Genomic DNA, 27535 nt, shown 5'->3' on the forward strand with positions numbered 1-27535 from the left:
AATTCATTTCCTCCGTATAACTCTTCAATATATCCCACCCACCTATCGACTTTACCTTTCATATTATAAATCTGTGTACCATCTTTGGTTTCTTCTTCCACGTTTCTTTAATCCATTCTTCTTTCGCTAGTTCACTTCTGCTGATTAAAGAATTTCCTTTATAACATTCACCCATTCTTCTTCTACATTTTCTGCTTTATCGTTTTTACTGAGACCTCTTGCGATGTCCTTTTCAAAAATCCTCTTACCTCCTCTTCATCAAGCTTCTCTAAATTCCACCGATTCATCTGACTCCTTTTCTTCAGGTTTTTAAACCCCAACCTACATGTCATTATCACCAAATTAAGGTCGCTATCAATGTCTGCTCCAGGGTAAGTTTTGCAGTCAGTGAGTTGATTTCTAAATCTTTGCTTAACCATGATATAATCTATCTGATACCTTGCAGTATCGCTTTGCTTTTTCCGTGTGTATATTCTTCTAATATGATTTTTAAACTGGATGTTGGCAACTACTAAATTATACTTTGTGTAAAACTCTGTAAGTCGGTCCCCTCTTTCATTCCTTTTGCCCAGCCCGTATTCACCCACTATATTTCCTTCCTTGCCTTTTGCAATGCTTGCATTCCAGTCTCCTATCTGTTATTAAATTTTCATCTCCTTCTATGTATTTAATTGCTTTGTCAATTTCTTTGTATACACACTACTTCATCATCATCGTGGGCGCTTGTAGGCATATAGATGTTAACAATCATTGTCTGTTTAAGTTTTGATTTTATCCTTATTACAATGATTCTAATTAGAACTAGTTTACCTCCGGAATATTTTACCAAGGAAGATGCCTCCATCATTGCTATACGAAAATGCAGAGAGCTACATTTTCTTGGAAAAAAAGCTGCTGTAGTTTTCCATTGGTTTCAGTTCGCAGTATTCAGAGGACTGAGTACTGCTGATATGACTGATAGGACTGAGTGATGTTGATATGACCATTTAAGTCGTCCTGACCTACACCCTTAACAACTACTGAAAGAGCTGCTGCCCTCATTCAGGAATCATTCCTTAGTTTGGCTCTCAAGAGATACCTCTCTGATATGGTTGCACCTTCGGTCCAGCTACTTTGTATCACTGAGCACTCAAGCCCCCATACCAACATCAAGGGTCTCATGTTCGTAGAGGGAGATGTTCACTAGCTAAGCTAAATGTCATTTCTGCATGTTAATTAATTTTGTTATGTTTTTAAAGATCTAAAGTTTGTTGCTCATGGATTTATCTTAAAATCAGAACACATTTAAGAATCTTTTAAATAAGACCAATCATTCTTCAGCAGGTTATAAATTGCATTAAACACTTGTAGTATGAAACTGAATATACGTGATTTAGAAACATGATAACATTTCTAGAGAAATGTGTAGCTCACTCTTGTAGGTAAATAACACAATTATTTCATTCAAGTTTAATCTCAGCAGACATTGTTTTTCTCATGGCACTCTCATTTTTGTGTATCAGAATGTATTAAAGAGAAATTAAAATCTTTGTTTGACATTTTCATGATCTACTAATATAATTTTGGATCTTCAGGATATAATTCTTTCATTATTAACTTGACTCACCCATCCAGTCCTAAACCTGTTTTCCCTTATTTTTCACTTCATTCAATTCTTCCAGTGGATTAATATCTAATGAAAGTGATAAACTGATCTTATTACTCTTCTCTGTGTTTGATTTTTTAAGAACAAATGTAATGACCAATATCTTAATCCGTGGATGAGTTTGGAAAATACCTACACTTATTGTCAGGTTTCTATTTTCAGTTAATTTAAACAGAAATAAACTACAGTAATTATTTTTAAATTTGTTTTTTTTTTTATTCTGCATTATGAAATTGCTTGTTGACTGACCAGTTTTAATTTCTGCGCAATGTAGCATATAGTTTGATTGTGTTACATTTTGTCCTCTATTTTAACTACTAATACAAATGAAATTTTTATTTTTGCTACTCTGAAACAAACATATTGTGCTTGCTTAAATATGAACATAAGATATTTAATATTAAAGTATAAGTTGTCAATTTGTAGTTGGAATTATTAAAAATAAAAAATTTTCCGACAGACTTTTAAGTTAACAGTTACATTTTTTTTTTAGAATCTTATTGAAGAGGTTATCGATGATGTGGAGGAAAGAATTACTGAAAGTAGTTTTCAGAGATCAAAATGTGTGGTTTGCAATGAATTAAAATATAAGTGCATATGTGATAATGCCAGCGATGAAGAATATGATGATTTCAACACTTTTTCTTTTAACGAAAAGTGCCTGCAAATTACAGAAAAACCTGTTAAAGAAAGGAATGTCATATCTTCTCATCTTCCTATTCACACATGTGTTTTTTGTAAGGAGTCTTTCACTCAGGGATCTACATTAGAGTCACACTTATCTATTCATGTTGTCAAAAAAAACTTAAAATGTAATTTTTCTAAAAAAATGTTTATTCGACACAGTAAGTTAAAATCACATATCTCTACTGATACAGATGAGAAAAAATACCCTTGTAATTTTTGTAACAAAACATTTATTAAAAAGGGTAATTTATTAACACATCTCTCAATTCATACTGGTGATAAGAACTTCACTTGTAATTTTTGTAAGAAAATGTTTAATCATAGCAGTAATTTAAAAGCACATCTCTCTATTCACACTGGTGAGAAGAAATTCACTTGTAATTTTTGTAAAAAAACTTTTAGACAAAGCAGTCATTTAAAAAGACATCTCTCTATTCATACTGGTGAGAAGAAATTCACTTGTAATTTTTGTAAGAAAACATTTAGTCAAAAGAGTAGTTTAAAAAGTCATCTCTCTATTCATACTGGTGAGAAGAAATTCACTTGTAATTTTTGTAAAAAAACTTTTAGACTTAGCAGTCATTTAAAAAGACATCTCTCTATTCATACTGGTGAGAAGAAATTCACTTGTAATTTTTGTAAGAAAACATTTAGTCAAAAGAGTAGTTTAAAAAGTCATCTCTCTATTCATACTGGTGAGAAGAAATTCACTTGTAATTTTTGTAAAAAAACTTTTAGACTTAGCAGTCATTTAAAAAGACATCTCTCTATTCATACTGGTGAGAAGAAATTCACTTGTAATTTTTGTAAGAAAACATTTAGTCAAAAGAGTAGTTTAAAAAGTCATCTCTCTATTCATACTGGTGAGAAGAAATTCACTTGTAATTTTTGTAAAAAAACTTTTAGACTTAGCAGTCATTTAAAAAGACATCTCTCTATTCATACTGGTGAGAAGAAATTCACTTGTAATTTTTGTAAGAAAACATTTAGTCAAAAGAGTAGTTTAAAAAGTCATCTCTCTATTCATACTGGTGAGAAGAAATTCACTTGTAATTTTTGTGAAAAAACTTTTAGACTTAGCAGTCATTTAAAAAGACATCTCTCTATTCATACTGGTGAGAAGAAATTCACTTGTAATTTTTGTAAGAAAACATTTAGTCAAAAGAGTAGTTTAAAAAGTCATCTCTCTATTCATACTGGTGAGAAGAAATTCACTTGTAATTTTTGTAAAAAAACTTTTAGACTTAGCAGTCATTTAAAAAGACATCTCTCTATTCATACTGGTGAGAAGAAATTCACTTGTAATTTTTGTAAGAAAACATTTAGTCAAAAGAGTAGTTTAAAAAGTCATCTCTCTATTCATACTGGTGAGAAGAAATTCACTTGTAATTTTTGTAAAAAAACTTTTAGACTTAGCAGTCATTTAAAAAGACATCTCTCTATTCATACTGGTGAGAAGAAATTCACTTGTAATTTTTGTAAGAAAACATTTAGTCAAAAGAGTAGTTTAAAAAGTCATCTCTCTATTCATACTGGTGAGAAGAAATTCACTTGTAATTTTTGTAAAAAAACTTTTAGACTTAGCAGTCATTTAAAAAGACATCTCACTATTCATATTGGTGAGTAGAAATTCACTTGTAATTTTTGTAAGAAAACATTTAGTCAAAAGAGTAGTTTAAAAAGTCATCTCTCTATTCATACTGGTGAGAAGAAATTCACTTGTAATTTTTGTAAAAAAACTTTTAGACTTAGCAGTCATTTAAAAAGACATCTCTCTATTCATACTGGTGAGAAGAAATTCACTTGTAATTTTTGTAAGAAAACATTTAGTCAAAAGAGTAGTTTAAAAAGTCATCTCTCTATTCATACTGGTGAGAAGAAATTCACTTGTAATTTTTGTAAAAAAACTTTTAGACTTAGCAGTCATTTAAAAAGACATCTCACTATTCATATTGGTGAGTAGAAATTCACTTGTAATTTTTGTAAGAAAACATTTAGTCAAAAGAGTTGTTTAAAAAGTCATCTCTCTATTCATACTGGTGAGAAGAAATTCACTTGTAATTTTTGTAAAAAAACTTTTAGACTTAGCAGTCATTTAAAAAGACATCTCTCTATTCATACTGGTGAGAAGAAATTCACTTGTAATTTTTGTAAGAAAACATTTAGTCAAAAGAGTAGTTTAAAAAGTCATCTCTCTATTCATACTGGTGAGAAGAAATTCACTTGTAATTTTTGTAAAAAAACTTTTAGACTTAGCAGTCATTTAAAAAGACATCTCACTATTCATATTGGTGAGTAGAAATTCACTTGTAATTTTTGTAAGAAAACATTTAGTCAAAAGAGTAGTTTAAAAAGTCATCTCTCTATTCATACTGGTGAGAAGAAATTCACTTGTAATTTTTGTAAAAAAACTTTTAGACTTAGCAGTCATTTAAAAAGACATCTCTCTATTCATACTGGTGAGAAGAAATTCACTTGTAATTTTTGTAAGAAAACATTTAGTCAAAAGAGTAGTTTAAAAAGTCATCTCTCTATTCATACTGGTGAGAAGAAATTCACTTGTAATTTTTGTAAAAAAACTTTTAGACTTAGCAGTCATTTAAAAAGACATCTCACTATTCATATTGGTGAGTAGAAATTCACTTGTAATTTTTGTAAGAAAACATTTAGTCAAAAGAGTAGTTTAAAAAGTCATCTCTCTATTCATACTGGTGAGAAGAAATTCACTTGTAATTTTTGTAAAAAAACTTTTAGACTTAGCAGTCATTTAAAAAGACATCTCTCTATTCATACTGGTGAGAAGAAATTCACTTGTAATTTTTGTAAGAAAACATTTAGTCAAAAGAGTAGTTTAAAAAGTCATCTCTCTATTCATACTGGTGAGAAGAAATTCACTTGTAATTTTTGTAAAAAAACTTTTAGACTTAGCAGTCATTTAAAAAGACATCTCACTATTCATATTGGTGAGTAGAAATTCACTTGTAATTTTTGTAAGAAAACATTTAGTCAAAAGAGTAGTTTAAAAAGTCATCTCTCTATTCATACTGGTGAGAAGAAATTCACTTGTAATTTTTGTAAAAAAACTTTTAGACTTAGCAGTCATTTAAAAAGACATCTCTCTATTCATACTGGTGAGAAGAAATTCACTTGTAATTTTTGTAAGAAAACATTTAGTCAAAAGAGTAGTTTAAAAAGTCATCTCTCTATTCATACTGGTGAGAAGAAATTCACTTGTAATTTTTGTAAGAAAACATTTAATCGAAGGGATAATTTAAAAATACATCTTTCTATTCATATTGGTTAGAAAAATTTTACATGTAATTTTTATCTATAAACTTTTACACAAAAGTTAAATAAGGTTGACAGAGTGGTATAAATTATCTCTATTTAGTATAGGGTCTTTGCAGTTTGTAGCTATTTTCTTTTTCTTTTGTCATTGCATATACACTATTATTAAAACTAATTATTTTATACATAAGATGATTTGGAATGATTTATATAATGTATGTATAATTCTTTTAATAAAAAAACTTTTTAATAACTTGTTTATTAAATGATTCATATTTCCTTGTTTTCAGTTTGTCTAAGAAATATGGAGACATGTAGGACAAATTTGTGAATACATTTATGGTTATTGAAAATTAACTTTTTGAGACCACATGCAAGATTTTTTTTCGATAAACTTCTAAAATTTTTCCATCAACACCATAAACCCTACACTATAGAACTTCCATGGTTTCTATTCACCAACTTTTGGTTTATGGCTTATGGTTTCACAGACCTTTTTTGAAACTAATTTAACACCATTCAGGGTGTTGTTGCAGAGACTGAGACAAATTATATGCTAACGGTATTATGTACAGCTATATGGTGGACGCATCAGAACCTTACAGTCAAGTTCTCTCAATTGTTGACAGGTTGTTAAAGATGTATGTGGTGTGGCAGTTAACACCGTGTCGTATGAAGTCCTTTCTGTTGACCAATTGAGGTCGTTTCTTTTGAATTGCTAGGTGCAATAACTTAATTGTCAACACTACAGGTCTGAGTCTGTCATACTGCCTGGCAGCAGCAGCTTGTGATGCACAGTGCCGTTCAAGTCTCGCTAAACACACAGCATAATCTTCCTGGTCATCAGCGTGGGCTTTGCCACAGACTATGGAGTTTCTCTTCACTTCAGTCACAATGTTTTTCGCACGTTGTTTTCTTAATTTTTAAGCTTCCATGTTGTCAAAATTAAAGACTTCTTACAGGGGATCTTTCATTTGTACAAATTCACATTTAAAATTTATATTTTAAATACTGGTCTCGTTCGTACCCCGTGTTTTATTTCTATCGAAATAATTATTTACTTTTAAAAAAAAGACATTTAAAATCAAACACAAAAAAATAAATAGATGTATAAACTATATTTATACTTGCATTTTTAAAATCAAAGGCGTTTAAACTTTTAATACCAAATTTAAAGAAAGAGAAATTAGATTCTTAACGATTCAGAAAATTGCACCTCGATTATTCTGATAAGTAGAAATAATGATAAAGATAGATTTCTAAAAATCTTTATAATTCATTTTTTTTATTTTTAACGAGCTGATAAACTGCATTTGAAACACCGAAACACAAAATTTGAGTTTAATAATATTAACGTATTTATCCGAGTATTGAGAGTTAACCCCTCCCCATCGTTTACGCAAAACATTTAATGGGATAAACCGTTTTAAATAGTTCTTCGTATGTCAAAATGAATAAACGAAAACAGAATAGTCAGACGGTTATTATTGCTTGACTTGCAGTAAATAGTTTATGTTCAGCTTATGGTTTTTTGACAAAAATATAATACATACAGATACACACCAATTTAAAGTTATTTTATATAAGACATATGCATTTGAAAAGCAGATAATAATTAAATAATATTAAAGCCTTTTGCTTTAACGTGATTATAATTTATTTTAAACAAAAAATTTTGCAGCAAAATCTTCTAATAAAATGTTATTACAAAAATTTATTTTTATTGAAATTCCTTAAATTGTATTCATAACAATCTGTAGACAATCAGGAAAATGTATTGGGATTTGGGAAAAGGTTTCATACTACTCTTCTGATAGATTATTTCGGGATCGAAAATACTCTTTAAAGATTAATCAATGCTAAACTCTATTATTAATTTTAGCTATAAATTAAAAAAAATTGTTTTTATTGTATAAAATTAGGGTATTTTTAAAAACTGTGAGAAAAATATGATTAAATTCTTTAATTTCTAAAATTTCAGAAAACATTTTTTTTCACTTCTTATTTTTATGTAATATTTAGTTAATCCTGTTTCTAACTTACTAGAAATTGTATAACTCGTTGAAAGGATGCTGATTTGTATACCCAGTCCATGAAGCGCTGAATACATCATCTACTTTTGAACGGCATTGTCTTGCTGATACGTGAAAGTAAATTCGGTTCAGCGAAGAAGGTATGGAAAAAATACTTCAGGCCTCGTTTATTTTAGTAAGCCTGACACATGATGTTTGTAATTATCAGGAACGGCGACGTAATTTTTAGAGGTGATTTTTCCTGTGTCAGGTTGCCGATAATCTTTTTAATTACGATACCCGTTATAACGGGTACCGACTTAAAAGAGAACCGCTAACGACTAAACTCAGTCGCCGCATGTAACATTTTACGAATGAAATGAACGAGTTAAATTAAATTCTACAACTACATTAGCAAAAGTTTATATATTTACCAAATTTTTACAAAACACGTTCGAAATAAGCGGTCCGACGGAAGCATGCATCTTTGTGCTCGAAAGAGCTTATTGAGAGACGCGTGACGCAAAATGTTGAAAATTCGTTATCAGTTCATCGATAATGTGGAGGATTTGGTTCGTAAACTCTTTCCTTGACAAAGCCCCAAACGAAAATCTGAAGAGAAATCCGGCAAACGCTGAATCCATCGTCCTCTACTGACAATTCGTTCTTTTACACACAAAAAACCGCACGAACGCGTGCTAGTGAATTTTTTTTATGTTTCTCCGTCGTATTTGAAGAAGCCGTCCCCTTTTCACCGTTTGTTAACCGATAGTAGAAATCGACAAAAATTGTACGGTAATAGTTCTGTACCGACAGTCCGGTCGCAAAATATAGTGCTGTTCGATATCAGAATCGTATCATACACCGAATTTCTCATCATGAAATGGACGAATAAAAATACGGTGTCGCTTTTCAGTCATCCTGTACCTTCTTTTCTTTCTTTTCCTGTTTAGCCTCCGATAACTACAGTTTAGATAATACTTCAGAGGATGATATGTATGAGTGTAAATAAAGTGTAGTCGTGTACATTCTCAGTTCGACCATTCCTGATATGTGTAGTCATCCTACACCTGGTGCCAATCGAATTAACACGCCCGGTTAAATGAAACCGTGTTTCGACCGACATGAAATTGAGTCTATTAATTCAACGATAATGTTTTTTAAACGCCGGACAGAACAATTAAAACTTTTCAGTTTCTATTCTCTTAGATTTTTGCAAAATTGTTACACGATACGATTTCAAATTAAAATCGTGAAGAATCTTACGGCAAGATTTGCATTTTTTACCGCTTTGTTGTGATAACATATATAAATGTTTTCCGACCGGCAGAAATTCTTTGAATATCAGCTTTTGCCAACGGAATCGTTCATTTCGTTTTGCCTTTGAAACCGATCCCGTTGAACGTTACTTTTTAAACAAATCGCGTACGCTATTCTGCCGGGCTACTGGCATTCGGAAATCTTTCCGCGATTATTTGACGCGTTTCCTGAAAGGATCCAGAACGCACTTACCGTTTCCCTTTAAAACCTCTTCCCTCGACCGAATAAGGCGTTTTACAAAATACAACTGTAAAGAACGAAACTATACTGCGCTGAAGCACGAACGGTTTGCAACCGACAGTTAACAGACGTAGTAGTTGAAAGAAGCAGCGTTAAAAGCGACCTCAAATAATTGTATTTGGATCGGTTCGGTTCGGTTTTAACTCTCTCATCTTGTGCCAGACGTATGGAATGGAATGCAAAGTTGGCAGGAGTCTATTACTCCCTACTTTATCGCAGAACCTGGACAGAGTCCCTTGCTGCTGGATCTTTCTAATCGGGCTTGTTTTTAAAAGGGTTATTTTTTTAATCTCGGATCTAATTTTTCAAGTTTTGTCTATTATTATTTTAGTGAATTTAAGACGGATTTAATTGCATTCCAATCCGTTGTTAAACCAGCGTTATCGAACCCATTTCATGGGCCGACCGCGGAAGGCTAGGCTTATAAAGCGTGTCCTCCCGACGTAATTCCCCTTCAGACAGTCCACTGAAGTCCTTTCGGTGCTAACTCTTTAATAGGCTAGCAGGAATACGCCACAACGGGGCACTAGCTATAAGGAGGGAGCAATGTGTCCCCTTTTCCGGAGGAGTCGCAATTGCTGGGTTATTTTATCTTACTGTAAGTTTAACTTACAGATGGTGATACCTATTCGCGATCGCGGTTTTGGGGCGGCGATTTTCTGGAAAGAAGTAAACAGTAATTATTCTTTCCACGTAATTTATTAACCTTCAGACACGCGTGTGTCTGAGAAGGGGTTGGGGGGACCGCGTGGCTGCAGTGAAGAAACCATTTGTTTTTGTGGTGGCTGTTGGCATCTGCAACAAAAGAAGCAGAACACCTACACGAGAAAAATAAAAAAAAAAAAAAATTTAATTTTTACTTTCCTTTCGACTGGCAGGATGAGACGGCACGACGCGTCGTTCCACATCCACGTTTCTCCCGTTTCTGAAACTAGAGAAACAGAACAAAACACACGCGAGAAAAAGAAAGAAAAAAAAAAAAACCGCGTTTTTTCCCCTTCTTTCTCCTTTCTTTCCTTTTTAGACCGCGTTTTTGTTTTGTGCGCGACTTACCGTATTTGAAGTCTTCAAACTATATAACTCGCGAAAAAAACTATTCACTCGCGACCCCGGAAACGCGTCTGACGCACTATTCCGTTTATGGCTCATGCGATATGGAGGCCCCTAAGCCTGGTTTGTCGATTTTCGGCTACCGCACCGCACCATCACGGTGGTTCGTCCAGTACGGCGTGAGGCCGCTTCCTTACAACTGTCGGAGTTGGGTCCTCTCTGCAGATGTCCCGAAGATGACTGTGTTCGGACACAGCCGCTCTCCCGAACAGTCTGCGCGCCTGCGCCACCCCCACCTCGGACACGGATTGAAATCTCGCATCAGATCGGAGAGTGGCGTTCCTGACGAACCACGGAGCTCCAAAGATCGTCCGCAACGCGATGTTTTGGACGGCCTCGAAGTAGTACGGAAATGGTGGTACGGCGCCAAACATGACGTCATTCCAAGATGGCGGCTGTCCGCCATCTTGGATTCCAAGATGGCGACCGTCCGCCATTTTGGAAACGTCACTTCTGACGTCACTAATTCAAGATGGCGGTGGTCAGCCATCTTGGATTGTGACGTCATTGGCGCCGGTACCCCGTCAGTGTTGCCAACTTGATTTGTTTTATGTCGATGTGAGTCAGTGTTACCAACTTGATTTATTTTTTGTTGACATGTTTATATATTGAAGAAATATTTCAAAGGTTGGTATCACTGTTGTGTGGCGGTCGATTTGAATTAAATAAATAATATTTAAAGTGAAAAAAATTCTGTCGGCTAGAGGATTCGAACCCGGTCATGACGGGACGCGACCGACTGACGCCTTAAACCAATCGGCTGCGGTGACTCCCTGATGTAATGAGTGAAAAATGTTCTACGTAAGCTGTGAATTTTAACGTAACATCAGTCTGTACACACACACACACACAAACACACATGCACACATACACACGCGCACACACATACATATATATACACACAAGTGAATATAGACGTACCTCGAGGATGATCCTGGTCGTCCAGGCGATGGCGTCGGGAGGCGTTACAGGTTCTCGTCGTAGATCGTGCACCGGGAGGCGGTGGCGGCGATGTCTGCTGCAACACACAAACACACACACACGCGCACACACATACATATATATACACACAAGTGAATATAGACGTACCTCGAGGATGATCCTGGTCGTCCAGGCGATGGCGTCGGGAGGCGTTACCGTGACGGAGAGAGGTTCTCGTCGTGGATCGTGCACCGGGAGGCGGTGGCGGCGATGTCTGCTGCAACACACAAACACACACACACACACGCGCGCACACACATACATATACACACAAGTGAATATAGACGTACCTCGAGGATGATCCTGGTCGTCCAGGCGATGGCGTCGGGAGGCGTTACCGCGACGGAGAGAGGTTCTCGTCGTGGATCGTGCACCGGGAGGCGGTGGCGGCTGTGTTTGCGTGCGTGCGTGACAGCCGCCATCTTGGAATGACGTCATGTTTGGCGCCGTACCACCATTTCCGTACTACTCCTCGATCTTCTTTTGAAGCGAGGAGCTCAACATTGCCCCCCATGCCGGGTAAGCATATGTTAGAATCGGCAGTACGTACAGCCGAAAAATGAGAAGCTTAGTTGCCAGTGGGTATGGGCTGGCACTGTTCAGCACTGGGTATAGTGAGGCTCTGGCGGCCTTAGCCCTCCGGGTCGCATAATTTACATGTTCGCCGAAGGTAAGCCGCCTGTCCAACACCACCCCCAGGTACTTAACTGTTTTCTCAAAAGGGATTTTCTCCCCTGAGATTTCCAGCTCTCTGGTCGGTTTTCTTGTCTTGCATGTGAACATCACGGCCACCGATTTTTCACCGTTGACCCTGATTCTCCACATGTCGAGCCACGGTTCCACTAAGTCCAGCTGCCTTTGGAGCCTCCGGACCGCGTAATCCACATTTGCGGATTCGTAGAAATATGCCGTGTCGTCTGCGTAAAGGGCCGTTTTGAGCCCTTCCGACAGCGGCATATCGTTCACGTACAAAGTGTACAAGAACGGGGAAAGTACTGCTCCTTGGGGAACCCCAGCGGCTATTTCTCTGGTGGAGGAAATCGTTTCCCCTACGCGCACGACAAAATGTCGGTCTAGCAGATATGACCGCATCAGTCTGACATAGCGGTAGGGGATCGCCGATCGCGCTAGCTTATAAAGCAGCCCGCTATGCCAAACTTTGTCAAAGGCCTTGGCCACATCCAGAAAAACGGCTGCAGTCACCCGTTTCCTGTTCAGGCCTCCGACAAGGTCGTCTATTATTTTTACCAGTTGGAGGGTGGTTGAGTGACCCTCCCTGAACCCAAATTGCTCGGGCCGCACTTCTCCCTCCATGTATCGCCTCAGTTTTTCAAGAAAAATCCTCTCGAATAACTTAGACAATACCGGTAACAGGGAGATTGGCCTATAATTCCGTGGGAAAAGTAAACTTTTCCCCGGTTTGGGTAAACATACGACTTTGGCCGTTTTCCAACAATTCGGGAAATATCCAACGTACAAAATGGACGTGAATATCACCGAAATTGCTGTAATCACGGAGGCCGGTATGTTCCGGAATGCACGGGCGCTGATCCCGTCGACACCCGGGGCCTTGTCGGGGCTTGTGGCCTTAATGGCTGCGGAAACTTCTGCTTCAGTGACTTGGTCAATCTCTAGAGGGGCATCCTCCACCTGTGAGAAATAATCTACAAGAAAGGATTCCACCTCGGTTGTGTGCTCGTCGTTCGGGGAGGGAGGGGGGTTTGGAGTGAACTGCTCCTCCAAGGTATCAGCGGGGGACAGGGTGATTCGATATCTCCTCCTCAGTCTTCGTTTCTCCGTTATGGCTTCGGAGATATGAGGAGGGAGGTCGTTTCGAACAACTGCTCGAGTTTTGGCCGATGAGCTGCCTGCCAGGGCCTCAGTCATTGACGACGTGACGCGCCCGACAGTGTCGTCGATTTCCTCCGGGGTGTTCAGGAGCTCAGGAGCTCAGGATTTACCGGCCTGTACTCCCGCTGGAGGGTCTCGTAGAACCTTTTCCAGTTGACTGACCTTCGGGGTATAGGCGGGGGATCTCGGCCACCCCCTGCCTGACCTAGTTCCAACAGGACAGGGGAATGGTCCGAGCTGAGGTCTTCTATCGTTTCAATCATGAATGGGAGGGTACCCCCTTCATGACTGCGATATCCAGCACGTCAGGCCTAGATCTGCCTGAGCGATGCACGAACGTGGGCACCTCAGGGCCTACGACGACCAAGCGGCGGGCTCTCGCCCTTTCGTACAGCAATCTGCCATTCGGATTTGTCAGAATGCTGTTCCATGACACGTGTTTGGCATTGAGGTCACCCATGAGTATCATGGGCCCATCCCAATTTTCCAGCACGTCATCCAGATCTGCGCCGGTTACCGCGTCGTTCGGCTTGCTATAAGCCGAAACCAGCCGATACACCGTGCCCAGATGCTCCACATGCACACACGTTTGCTCCATCACGTTTGTATGAAGAACAACGCGCATATGCATGTGGCGTCTGTGGACTAAAACCGCAGTTCCACCAGAGGTGCGAGATCCGGGTCGAACTGGCCTATCCGTCCTATATGTAAAATAGTTCCGAAGGGTCAGTTGCTTGGTTGGGTTCAACCACGTCTCAGACAACAGTATCACGTCTATCAGTAGATCCTCGGCCAGACGGCATAGTTCCTCCGTCCGGCCTACTACTGAGTTGGCGTTCCACTGCAAGAGTCTGAGGGTGGGCCTAACCATACCTGGACAGTACAGCCATGAGGCACTCTATTAAGGACTGAATACAGTCCTTGAGAGATTTTGCCTGGAGCAGGCGTGGCAAAACCATCATGATATGTGGCAGGATATCCTTCACTGTCATCTGCCACAGGAAGTCCATGCCAGTGGTCTCCAACGGGGTAGCCGGTTTCGGATTGCCGCTGGAGGTGCCTTTTGGCGCGGCCGCCCTTTTGGTGGGGCGCGGGGTTACAGGGGCCGCGGTGTTTTTAACAGCCTGCTTGGCCTTCCCAGCCGGAGCAGGCTTTGCCTTTCCCGTCGAGGAAGGCTTGGCCTTCTTCGCCGGGGCCGGCTTTGACGCCGCCTTTTGTTTCACCACCTTCTTGGTGGTCGCCGCCGGTTTTGGCTTGGCGGGTGTTGGGGAGGGTACCTCCCCTTTTTTCACTACCGCCTTGGCCTAAGGTGCCGGCACCTCCGGTTTGGGGGCTGATTTTCCCCCACCGGCAACACGGGCCCAGCTGCGGCCGTCAACAGTCGCGGGCTTTTTAATGCCCTTGACCTTATTGACTTGCTCCTTATAATAGGGGCAACCCCGGTAATTAGCCGGATGAGGTCCCTTGCAGTTAACGCATGAGGCTGGTTCCTCACGCGGCTTAACGCATGTGGCAGTGTCGTGGTCCCCACCACACTTGACACATTGCTGGGCCCTCTGGCAATAATTGGACGAGTGTCCAAATTTCTGGCATCTGTGGCACTGGGGTGGCCCCCCTCGTGACACAAACGCAGTCACTGCGACCTTGCAGTAAAAAATACTGCCAAGGTCATAAATGGTCCGGGCCGAAGGGGTCCTCTTAAGGGCCACTAGGCAGGTCGGGGTTTCCCGACCGTCCCTTGTGAGGAGCTTCTTAACCGAAACCACCTCATAGCCAAGGGAGGTCAGTTCCTCCCTTACTTCCTCCGGGGCAGCCCCATAGGGGATTCCCCGTATAACCACCTTCAGCTCCCTGTCCTTCGGGAGCGATTCCCTTCGAGTGCAGAAAACTCTGCACCGCCCGGTAATCCGCCTCGCTGCCCAGCTGCAGCCTTATCGAGAGCCCGGTGCTTTTAGCCACCAGGCGCCCCCCGATCCGCGACTTAATGTCGCGCGCTAATGCTGGCCACTCCTTCGGGCAGTCCAGCATTTTTCTCCCGCCTGACGGTAGCAGGCTGTGATGGGGCCCCATCATCAGCCTGCGGGTAGGCGGCTGCTGCAGCCTTGCTGCAGCCCGCTACGGGCTCCGTCTCCATAGGAGGCGCGGAGTCCCGGCGTTTCTGGCGCTTCCTAGCGCCAGACCCGCTTTCCTCTCCACCGACGGACAGTTCCGGGGTGGGAGAACGGGGCGGGGCAGGCCTTACTTTTCCTTCCATTGAGGAAAAATAAAGAATAAAATTTAAAAATTAAAATTAAACTTAATTAAACACTTCTTAATGTACACTTGCTGCAAAATAAAACCACTGACAAGAAAAATCAAAACAAGATATAACCTGTAGACCTAAATAGGTACAGATTATATCAAACAATTTAAAATAAAATTATTTTAAAATCAGCACAATAGTCCTATAATAATAGGCTATTAACTTAATGTGTTCGTAATGACTACAAGAGTTCACTTTACATTATTATAGAAATTTGAATAGAATAGAAATAAAATTAAGAAAAGGATTATCCTTTTCTTAATGTAACTGGCCTGTAATCCAGGTAGCTGGCCGCCCGGCTGATGTCCTAGCAGACCCTTCTCACATTGTCTGGCGACGCAGGTAGAAGAACTGTTGAACACCTGGCTGGACTGGTTACAACTCACAATCACAGAGCACAATAAGACACAACCTTTCACTACAAGAGCCAAGGATGGAATCGTGCCAGACGTAGTAGTTGAAAGAAGCAGCGTTAAAAGCGACCTCAAATAATTGTATTTGGATCGGTTCGGTTCGGTTTTAAGTCTGTCATCTTGTGCATATGAATGTAATTTCCCTCCGTAAATATCATTTGGAACTAATATAAACTGTAACATAATAAAATACAGAATTAGTAAACTGAGTAAAATATGTGAATTTTCCTTTTCAATTCTTATTCGACTCCTAGTAAACATCTGATTCTTTTTCAGTTCAATTCGATGTTTAGTAAACTTAGAAGCCTATCGCTTCTAATGCGCATGCTCTCTTTCTCTTCTTCGCCCGAGTTTAGCCGTTCATCTCTGTTAATACTCCTGTTCGACCCGGTTGAAAAAAACATCTGATTTTTTTTTCGGTTGAATACGATTTTTAGTAGCCTATCACTTGTAATACACATGCTCTATTCCCTTCCATCTACCCGACGATTCTCCTTATTTCATCTCTTATTCGATTCCTTTACGAAAAAAAGCTTATATCAACAAACCTCATCGCTAAATAGAGAAGGGAAAATTTAAACTGTTCATTATTCTTTTTTCTTTTAATTTCATTCGGGGGGAAGCTATGTTGCACAATATTAATTACTGTCGTTCTTTTACACGTACTATCATGCTGAAGATATTTGTTACAATTATTCTTAGTAGACGGATAAAAGACGACAGTGGATTCTGTTTTCATGGTGGATAATCTTTGCGTGTTTTATTTAGAGTTGTGTTTTTAGTTTGTTTATATTTTTTTATTTGGGCCTACTCAATTTCGTAAGATTTTTTTACTTTACATAATCAGAAGACGATTTTTTTCTAAATGTTTATCGGTATTATTTTTTAAATCATTAGTTTTTACGTAAGTAGATATTTTATAAGCACTTTTAAAAAAGTATATTTTGTTTTTAAAATTATAAACATGAGCTGCAGAAAAAGAATCGCGTCTGGACTTGCTTTTCCGAAGCAAGCCCCGGAAAAGCTTTGTGTAATCTTTGCCGTAGTTCATTATCCTGTGCCGGTGGGACGACTAGTATCTATCTCGTCATATTAAAGTTAAACACCCAGGAGTTGATATTCCAAGACAAAAAAATCCTTGTCCTGATTATGTTTCAGAAATGCATTATAATTTAAATCCTACTACGTCTACTGCGACTGAACCAAATGAATCGCAGCAATTAGCCCTTAAATTAACAAAACTTGTTGAATCGCCTAATCCTTCTTCTGTGCTTCCAATAACATCTTTGTCCTCAATAAACAGAAAAATACAACAGTTGTCCCTTACTTTGTTACAAAACCTGTTCCTCAGAGTAAAAGCCGAGCGTTAGATATTCAATTAATTAGGTTAATAACTAAAGAATATCAACCTATTTCACTCGTTGAGGATGAAGAATTCAAGAAGTTTGTTCGTACGTTAAACCCTGGGTATTCGCTTCCTTGTCGGAAAATAATTACAACTAGTTTAATTCCACAATTATACGATAGAATTTCTTGTGAGATTCGTAAGTCATTATATAATATAGAAGCATGCGCAATAACCACTGACAGTTGGACATCAGTTTCAAATAATAATTATACCGCTATCCATTTCATTGACCGTGATTGCAATTTAAAAACCCAGTTACTTACTTGTATGGAAATCTGCAGTCAACATACGGCTGAAAACATTGCCATTGAATTACAAGGTAAATTCAATGAATGGGCTATTACTGACAAAATAGGAGCGGTTGTTAGTTACAATGCAGCAAATTTAACAGCTGCTACTTGCAATTGTCGGCTACGCCATATTCCTTGCTTAGCGCATACAATTAATTTGATTGTCCAAGCAGCAGTGTCTGAAGTAAAAGCAATTGTGGTAAAATCGAAGGTAATTGTTGAATTTTTTAAACGACGACTATTTCAAAAATGTGTTTATTGGCGCGAGCGATGACAAGACACGTACTTGAAATCGTTAAAGTATGTAACAAGATGTTAGACCAACCACAACATAGATTTAAGCATGTTGAAAATAATATTTTGCTTGAAAGCACGCTATTAGATCCTCGCTTTAAAGATGAAGCATCTTACCAAAATGCTTACACAATACTTTCACAGAAGGTTTTGTTTTTATTATTGAACTCTCCATTTCAACTGCATAGGAAGATTTCGATAAAAAGGTAACGCCAATTTTAACTAATTCAAACGCAACAATAGCAGGAATTTTAGAGCTAGATAAATAAATAAATGAACCGCTCATCTCAAGAACACAAAATCCTCTCTCTTGGTGGAAAAGGCGGTTAATTTAAACAAGATATTTAAAAATAACGCAAACTAGACTTTCCATTCTTACAACCTCTGTTCCCTGTGAACGAATTTTTTCAAAAGCGTCTTTTTTTTCATTTTTTTTTTTTTATTATTTTTTGTGATAATAGAACCAACAATTTTTAAAAACAAAATTTTTGTATTTGTCTGTATAAGTATTTAAGTATTTATTTTGTCTGTATTTCATAAAGTAAATTTAAAATAACATCAATGTGATAAAAGAAAACAAAGACTGAATCAATGGCCCGCTCAAAAATAAGGTACGGTACAAGCTATATTATTTTGCATTATTCATTTTTTCGTTTATAGCTTTAAAGAAATTAGTATAAGATAAATTTTCTAGTTCTAAATACTTTTACCCCCCCGGGTTGGTCTAGTGGTGAACGCGTTTACGCAAATCGGCTGATTTTGAAGTCGAGAATTCTAAGGTTCAAGTCCTAATTAAGGCAGATACTTTTATACGGATTTGAATACTAGACTGTGGATGCGGGTGATCTTTGGTGGTTGGGTTTCAATTAACCACACATTTCAGAACCGGTCGAACTGAGACTGTACAAGACTATACTTCAGTTACACTCATAGATATCACCCTTAATCACCTTCTGAAGTAATTCCTGACTGTACTACCGAATGTTAACAAGATAAAAAAAAGATATAAATATTTTTAATGAGTTGAAAAAAAATTTTGCTCTCATTTCGCTGTAGTTGATGATAAACAAAAATTGTTTTATGAGGCTTACAGATAAAATTTAATTGTTTAAGATTAACTCTGTTAAATAGCACAGTTAATGAAAATATTTTATAATCAGAAGTAATAAATTTGCCTAATGTCAATAAACATTTATTTTTTACTTTTCCCGCTAAAGCGATATTTACTGCTACAACAGCTGTAACGGGAAATAGCGAGTAAATCGGTCAAAAAAAATGTCTAAAAAATTAGTATTTTTTTTAAGTTTGGTACCTTAAGGTGACGTTAAAAAAAACCCACCCTTCCAAAAAAAAAATTTTAAATAATCTACAATTTTTTTTTATTCCAATACTCCAAATTAAAAAAAAAAAAGTTTTATCAGTCGGACGTTTGTGCGTGTGTAGTTTGGCTTGTGTTTTGTCTCATAATTCTGGAACCCGTGGATCGATTTTCTTTAAACTTGGTAGACAACAGGCACTATCTTCGCGGTGGGGGGGTAATGTATTAAACGTTTGCGAAAACCGGTAAAAGGGATCAGGGTGTTTGGCCGAAATACAATTTCAAATTTTTAAACGAGGCACTTTAACAAACAAAAGTTGAAAACGTTTTTAATCGATATGAGAAATTACAAAAAAAAATATATATTTAATATTTTTCCCAAAGAATGTATATTTTTTATTTACTATACTTTAATTAGGGGTACGGTCGGACCGGGAATAAAATTTAATAGAATTATACTTATGCAGAGAAATATTTTTCCCGTTTTATGAATTTTTAGTTACCCGTTTCGGAAATATATTATAGAAACTCTATAACAGTTAAGCTACAAACTATCGACTGACAGACTTCGATACTGCAAACAACTGGTATATACAGCACTGTACCAAATTTTTAGATCCTATAATGCCTCTACAAAAATTAAAAATTTTTAATATTAAAAATTCTTGGGGGGCGATAAATACCCCCGCTTTTTTAAATAAGTTCAAAATTTTATGTTATCAATGCCTTATATTTATGTGTTGATATACAGCAATATATGAGCTAAATTTCAATTTTTAATGGTTAACGGGGTCACATTAAGCAGGTAATGAAAACAAATACAACAAATATAATTATAAATAAATAATATTTATTTTTCTTATTTTAAATGCGAATAAGGATACCAAAGATTAAATTCCACGAAAAACTAAATGAACTGTTCCGGCATTTGCCCTATTGTATCAAGGAAAACCGTTGCAAAACCTTGATAAGAACAGCTTGACAATATTTATGTCTATGATAACATTATCAGATTACAGGCATATAACATAAGTAAAAAAAAACTTATACGGTATGATAATACTGAAAGTTTAATTATAATAAATCTTTTTATTTATAAATTTTTTCCACATCTGATATCCATCCTTTTCCCCTGTACAAAAAAAAAAATATAATAACGATCTACAGTCGCTTATCAATAAAAAAATTGTTACATGTTACCCCCATCTTCAGGAGAATATAGAAAGAATTGAGTGAAAAAACACATCTATAATGATGGTTTATTGCAAGTAAAAGAAAATCAGTTATTTTCCCATTATAAATAAATAAAAAAATTATTATGCTTTAATGAGCAAAGATTGTTTAATATGCTCAATTTACAATGTATGAATAGAATTGTGCCTTTCATATGAACGACGTAAACAAACAAATCGATTTCAACTTTAGATGACGGAGATAACATTTAACGAATCAAACTTTTTTTTTTAACTAATATTTCTTCTGCTACCAATTTAGGCCACGTATCGATGGCATATAGACCCACAGTCCGATCTTTGGAACTCTTGCTAATTGTAATCTTACGTAGCAATAATTTTACTGATAAAGCTAAATATTTAAAACTTATATTTAGGTTTAAAATAAATAATAGGGTACATAGGCATGCTAGGGACAGACTTTACTTTTATGACTAGACTGATTTACCGTTAACAACTCTTCTTTTAGCTGGGCGATTATTGATGTGGTCGATGTCTGTACACCGTTATGGTCACAAGCATGAATTTAGCCGATGGCAGGATCTACCTTCACAAAAACAGACTGTTGTCTATAGTTGAATGAATCGACTGATTCCCGTACATTCACTTCAGCAGTAAGGCTTATACCTATGAGCAACAAATAGATCTTTAAAAACATAACAAAATTAATGAACATGTGGCAATGACATTTAGTGTTAGCTAGTGAACATCACTTCAGGTCAATTATGGATGTGTTGTAGTATCAAAGCTACAGTTCATTGTGTCAAGGTTTATGAAAAACTCTTGCCCAATCTTGGCCTGTGATAAAACAGTACAATAGCATCTTAGCCTTAATTAACACCTGAGATTCGAATTCAATAACACATCATTTAGAAAAAATTAGTTGATTATGAAGTTACTTATTTTTCTTCAACAGTCAACATTGATAAAATTTTGAGTAGTGATGAAAGCATCTCTTTATAAATAAATTCTATAAATTTCATTGTTAAGATCTCTAAAAGTGAAAGTGAAAAAAATAAAAACATCAAACATATTCTTGGAAATAGGCAGATTTCTATGTGCTTGTGTTTTTTTAAATGAAATCATATTCTACATATAAATTATTATTTTGATTAAATTTAATGTACTTGTCGTGATTGTTCAGTTCTCTGAAAGATAGTTGTAGAAGGTTCTCGTAAACTTTCTGTACAAAGAGATACTCTCATATTTTTCTGTTAAATTTTTCACTTTTCCACAATGTCTTCCGTGTAACACAGAAAATTAATGTAGTCAGGCATCACCAGAAACGGTATAATAAATTTAGATGTTTAGTTAATCGTTTGCTTCTCTTGAAATATTCACCCAAAAAATCAGTAATGTGTTTATTAATGGTGCATATGGGCTTATGAGAGGCTGCAGTTTTACAAGTTTTCATGTCAAATGTTACTATGCCAGTTAATTAAAAGGGAAAGACGCTTGTCAATTACAGTAGCTGAATAGTATGCTTATGTTAAAAATACAGTATAACATTGAAATGTCATATTATGCTAATCGATAACTCTGGTGTTTGTCAGTCGGATTCTTGTGTGACAGAGTTATAACTCTATTATTATTAATCTATTATCTTATAATATTATATCTTTTTACCTCTGAAAATATTTTGATGCTGTAAAAATAAAAATTTCATCTTTTATACAAGTAAATTGGCTTCCATTAATACTTAAAAAACATGCAATAATCTTTGTTTAATTTAGCATCGAAGTCTATATACCCAGTGAATACTTTTCTTATGAAAAATATTGTATCATTTTAGGTAATAAAAAGTGATGATCTCTACTGTTATTGTCTACTCGTGTATATTTTTTGAAGTTTTAAAAATTCATTTATACCATAAACTGTGGTTTTCATGTGGTGTTAGTTATAAATATATATTATTTGTATAAAAAATCATTTCCAGCCATAACATACATGTTATTCCTTTAAAACCTGCTTTGATTAGTCACACTATAATAATAGAATATTATTATTACTTCATATTTTTTTTGCAGAGTATGGATGCACAAATTAGTGATTCAGTTTTGGAAGAAAATCCATTATCCTTGCCCATTAAAAAAGAAAGCACGCATGAAACAGGGCAACAAGAAGAATATTTATTTGTACATCTTGCCAAGACAGATGATGGTCTGTCAGTATTTAAACAAGTAAGATTTTTTCTTCTTTGTCTTGGTAAATTAAAAACATAAAACCTAGTTATTATAAGAATTCTTAATTATTCTATTCATTATGATATTTTTATTTACATTTTATAGCCCACGTAACATTTTGCATTCATGTCTGACATGAGATATTTTGATATATAGTGTAAAAAACATTTATTAGTGCAGTATAAGGCGGTAAATAGCTTTGTTTAACAGATTGCATCTAACATTTTACGTTAGATAAACATTTTTTACAACAGTACATAACCAATAAAATACAGTAAGCAGATGCCGCATGCCTTAAACAAAGGTGATTAACATATTCATTTTATACCCACATTTAACATTTATACCCACTTTTAAAAGAGTACAAAGCTATCCCCTTGCCTTTATGAACCATGTTTAGTTACGAAAAACTTTGTTATCGGTTTCGATAATCCTTATTCTATGTCAATGCATTTTTGTTTCTAAACAAGGTTGATATGTTTTTTTATATTTACACCAACAACCTGTTTCTTTTACCAAACTATTTAGATTGTGGTTAAGCGCATTTTTCTATTCTATTAATTTACTTACAGTGCCTACAATATTTCACTTTTCTGGCACCATCATGTGCCAATATATTGAAAGGTTCCAGTTGAATATTATTATAGAAGTACTGAAATGGATGAGTTATTTCTATGAAAATCAATTTGTTTTATCATTGTAAGAAACATAGTAGATATATTTTTAATAGATGTTAATTATATAAAGATAATAAATTATTATTATTATTATTACTTTATGTTTTGTGCAGAGTATGGATGCACAAACTGATAGTTCATTTTTTGATGAAGATCCATTATCTTCCAGTATTAAACAAGAAATCAAGCATGAAACAGAGCGAACAGAACATTTGATTGCTACTGTTGCTATGACAGATGATAAACCGACAACATCTAGACAAGTAAGATATTTTCATTTACTTTTTGATGTATGTTATTTACCTACAAGAGTGAGTTACACATTTCTCAAGAATTGTTATAATGTTTCTAAATCACATATATTCAGATTCATACCACAAGTTTTTAATGCGATTTATAACCTGCTGAGGTATAAACTGAGTTATTTAAAAGATTCTTAAATGCGTTCTGATTTTAAGAAAACTCTATGAGCAACAAATAGATCTTTAAAAACATAACAAAATTAATGAACATGTGGCAATGACATTTAGTGTTAGCTAGTGAACATCACTTCAGGTCAATTATGGATGTGTTGTAGTATCAAAGCTACAGTTCATTGTGTCAAGGTTTATGAAAAACTCTTGCCCAATCTTGGCCTGTGATAAAAGAGTACAATAGCATCTTAGCCTTAATTAACACCTGAGATTCGAATTCAATAACACATCATTTAGAAAAAATTAGTTGATTATGAAGTTACTTATTTTTCTTCAACAGTCAACATTGATAAAATTTTGAGTAGTGATGAAAGCATCTCTTTATAAATAAATTCTATAAATTTCATTGTTAAGATCTCTAAAAGTGAAAGTGAAAAAAATAAAAACATCAAACATATTCTTGGAAATAGGCAGATTTCTATGTGCTTGTGTTTTTTTAAATGAAATCATATTCTACATATAAATTATTATTTTGATTAAATTTAATGTACTTGTCGTGATTGTTCAGTTCTCTGAAAGATAGTTGTAGAAGGTTCTCGTAAACTTTCTGTACAAAGAGATACTCTCATATTTTTCTGTTAAATTTTTCACTTTTCCACAATGTCTTCCGTGTAACACAGAAAATTAATGTAGTCAGGCATCACCAGAAACGGTATAATAAATTTAGATGTTTAGTTAATCGTTTGCTTCTCTTGAAATATTCACCCAAAAAATCAGTAATGTGTTTATTAATGGTGCATATGGGCTTATGAGAGGCTGCAGTTTTACAAGTTTTCATGTCAAATGTTACTATGCCAGTTAATTAAAAGGGAAAGACGCTTGTCAATTACAGTAGCTGAATAGTATGCTTATGTTAAAAATACAGTATAACATTGAAATGTCATATTATGCTAATCGATAACTCTGGTGTTTGTCAGTCGGATTCTTGTGTGACAGAGTTATAACTCTATTATTATTAATCTATTATCTTATAATATTATATCTTTTTACCTCTGAAAATATTTTGATTCTGTAAAAATAAAAATTTCATCTTTTATACAAGTAAATTGGCTTCCATTAATACTTAAAAAACATGCAATAATCTTTGTTTAATTTAGCATCGAAGTCTATATACCCAGTGAATACTTTTCCTATGAAAAATATTGTATCATTTTAGGTAATAAAAAGTGATGATCTCTACTGTTATTGTCTACTCGTGTATATTTTTTGAGTTTTAAAAATTCATTTATACCATAAACTGTGGTTTTCATGTGGTGTTAGTTATAAATATATATTATTTGTATAAAAAATCATTTCCAGCCATAACATACATGTTATTCCTTTAAAACCTGCTTTGATTAGTCACACTATAATAATAGAATATTATTATTACTTCATATTTTTTTTGCAGAGTATGGATGCACAAATTAGTGATTCAGTTTTGGAAGAAAATCCATTATCCTTGCCCATTAAAAAAGAAAGCACGCATGAAACAGGGCAACAAGAAGAATATTTATTTGTACATCTTGCCAAGACAGATGATGGTCTGTCAGTATTTAAACAAGTAAGATTTTTTCTTCTTTGTCTTGGTAAATTAAAAACATAAAACCTAGTTATTATAAGAATTCTTAATTATTCTATTCATTATGATATTTTTATTTACATTTTATAGCCCACGTAACATTTTGCATTCATGTCTGACATGAGATATTTTGATATATAGTGTAAAAAACATTTATTAGTGCAGTATAAGGCGGTAAATAGCTTTGTTTAACAGATTGCATCTAACATTTTACGTTAGATAAACATTTTTTACAACAGTACATAACCAATAAAATACAGTAAGCAGATGCCGCATGCCTTAAACAAAGGTGATTAACATATTCATTTTATACCCACATTTAACATTTATACCCACTTTTAAAAGAGTACAAAGCTATCCCCTTGCCTTTATGAACCATGTTTAGTTACGAAAAACTTTGTTATCGGTTTCGATAATCCTTATTCTATGTCAATGCATTTTTGTTTCTAAACAAGGTTGATATGTTTTTTTATATTTACACCAACAACCTGTTTCTTTTACCAAACTATTTAGATTGTGGTTAAGCGCATTTTTCTATTCTATTAATTTACTTACAGTGCCTACAATATTTCACTTTTCTGGCACCATCATGTGCCAATATATTGAAAGGTTCCAGTTGAATATTATTATAGAAGTACTGAAATGGATGAGTTATTTCTATGAAAATCAATTTGTTTTATCATTGTAAGAAACATAGTAGATATATTTTTAATAGATGTTAATTATATAAAGATAATAAATTATTATTATTATTATTACTTTATGTTTTGTGCAGAGTATGGATGCACAAACTGATAGTTCATTTTTTGATGAAGATCCATTATCTTCCAGTATTAAACAAGAAATCAAGCATGAAACAGAGCGAACAGAACATTTGATTGCTACTGTTGCTATGACAGATGATAAACCGACAACATCTAGACAAGTAAGATATTTTCATTTACTTTTTGATGTATGTTATTTACCTACAAGAGTGAGTTACACATTTCTCAAGAATTGTTATAATGTTTCTAAATCACATATATTCAGATTCATACCACAAGTTTTTAATGCGATTTATAACCTGCTGAGGTATAAACTGAGTTATTTAAAAGATTCTTAAATGCGTTCTGATTTTAAGAAAACTCTATGAGCAACAAATAGATCTTTAAAAACATAACAAAATTAATGAACATGTGGCAATGACATTTAGTGTTAGCTAGTGAACATCACTTCAGGTCAATTATGGATGTGTTGTAGTATCAAAGCTACAGTTCATTGTGTCAAGGTTTATGAAAAACTCTTGCCCAATCTTGGCCTGTGATAAAAGAGTACAATAGCATCTTAGCCTTAATTAACACCTGAGATTCGAATTCAATAACACATCATTTAGAAAAAATTAGTTGATTATGAAGTTACTTATTTTTCTTCAACAGTCAACATTGATAAAATTTTGAGTAGTGATGAAAGCATCTCTTTATAAATAAATTCTATAAATTTCATTGTTAAGATCTCTAAAAGTGAAAGTGAAAAAAATAAAAACATCAAACATATTCTTGGAAATAGGCAGATTTCTATGTGCTTGTGTTTTTTTAAATGAAATCATATTCTACATATAAATTATTATTTTGATTAAATTTAATGTACTTGTCGTGATTGTTCAGTTCTCTGAAAGATAGTTGTAGAAGGTTCTCGTAAACTTTCTGTACAAAGAGATACTCTCATATTTTTCTGTTAAATTTTTCACTTTTCCACAATGTCTTCCGTGTAACACAGAAAATTAATGTAGTCAGGCATCACCAGAAACGGTATAATAAATTTAGATGTTTAGTTAATCGTTTGCTTCTCTTGAAATATTCACCCAAAAAATCAGTAATGTGTTTATTAATGGTGCATATGGGCTTATGAGAGGCTGCAGTTTTACAAGTTTTCATGTCAAATGTTACTATGCCAGTTAATTAAAAGGGAAAGACGCTTGTCAATTACAGTAGCTGAATAGTATGCTTATGTTAAAAATACAGTATAACATTGAAATGTCATATTATGCTAATCGATAACTCTGGTGTTTGTCAGTCGGATTCTTGTGTGACAGAGTTATAACTCTATTATTATTAATCTATTATCTTATAATATTATATCTTTTTACCTCTGAAAATATTTTGATTCTGTAAAAATAAAAATTTCATCTTTTATACAAGTAAATTGGCTTCCATTAATACTTAAAAAACATGCAATAATCTTTGTTTAATTTAGCATCGAAGTCTATATACC

At 35.2% G+C, this 27535-nt stretch overlaps 2 protein-coding genes across 2 annotated transcripts in view; both read left to right on the forward strand.

The window, feature by feature from the left end:
* Positions 1-17219, forward strand: part of LOC142332812 (uncharacterized) — an 85898-nt gene extending 68679 nt beyond the window's left edge. The window contains exons 16-17 of the mRNA XM_075379427.1: positions 2139-3699; positions 17008-17219. Of these exons, the coding sequence (XP_075235542.1) occupies positions 2139-3699; positions 17008-17219 (1773 nt within the window). The remainder of the gene's footprint in view (positions 1-2138; positions 3700-17007) is intronic.
* A 305-nt stretch (positions 17220-17524) lies between these two features.
* The window catches only part of LOC142332813 (uncharacterized), a 33468-nt gene continuing 23457 nt past the window's right edge, over positions 17525-27535 (forward strand). The window contains exons 1-5 of the mRNA XM_075379428.1: positions 17525-17758; positions 22419-22571; positions 23365-23514; positions 25115-25267; positions 26061-26210. Coding sequence (XP_075235543.1) covers positions 17525-17758; positions 22419-22571; positions 23365-23514; positions 25115-25267; positions 26061-26210 — 840 coding nt within the window. The remainder of the gene's footprint in view (positions 17759-22418; positions 22572-23364; positions 23515-25114; positions 25268-26060; positions 26211-27535) is intronic.

This window comes from Lycorma delicatula, chromosome 12, assembly GCF_047948215.1.
Source record: "Lycorma delicatula isolate Av1 chromosome 12, ASM4794821v1, whole genome shotgun sequence".
NCBI classification, from domain to species: domain Eukaryota; kingdom Metazoa; phylum Arthropoda; class Insecta; order Hemiptera; family Fulgoridae; genus Lycorma; species Lycorma delicatula.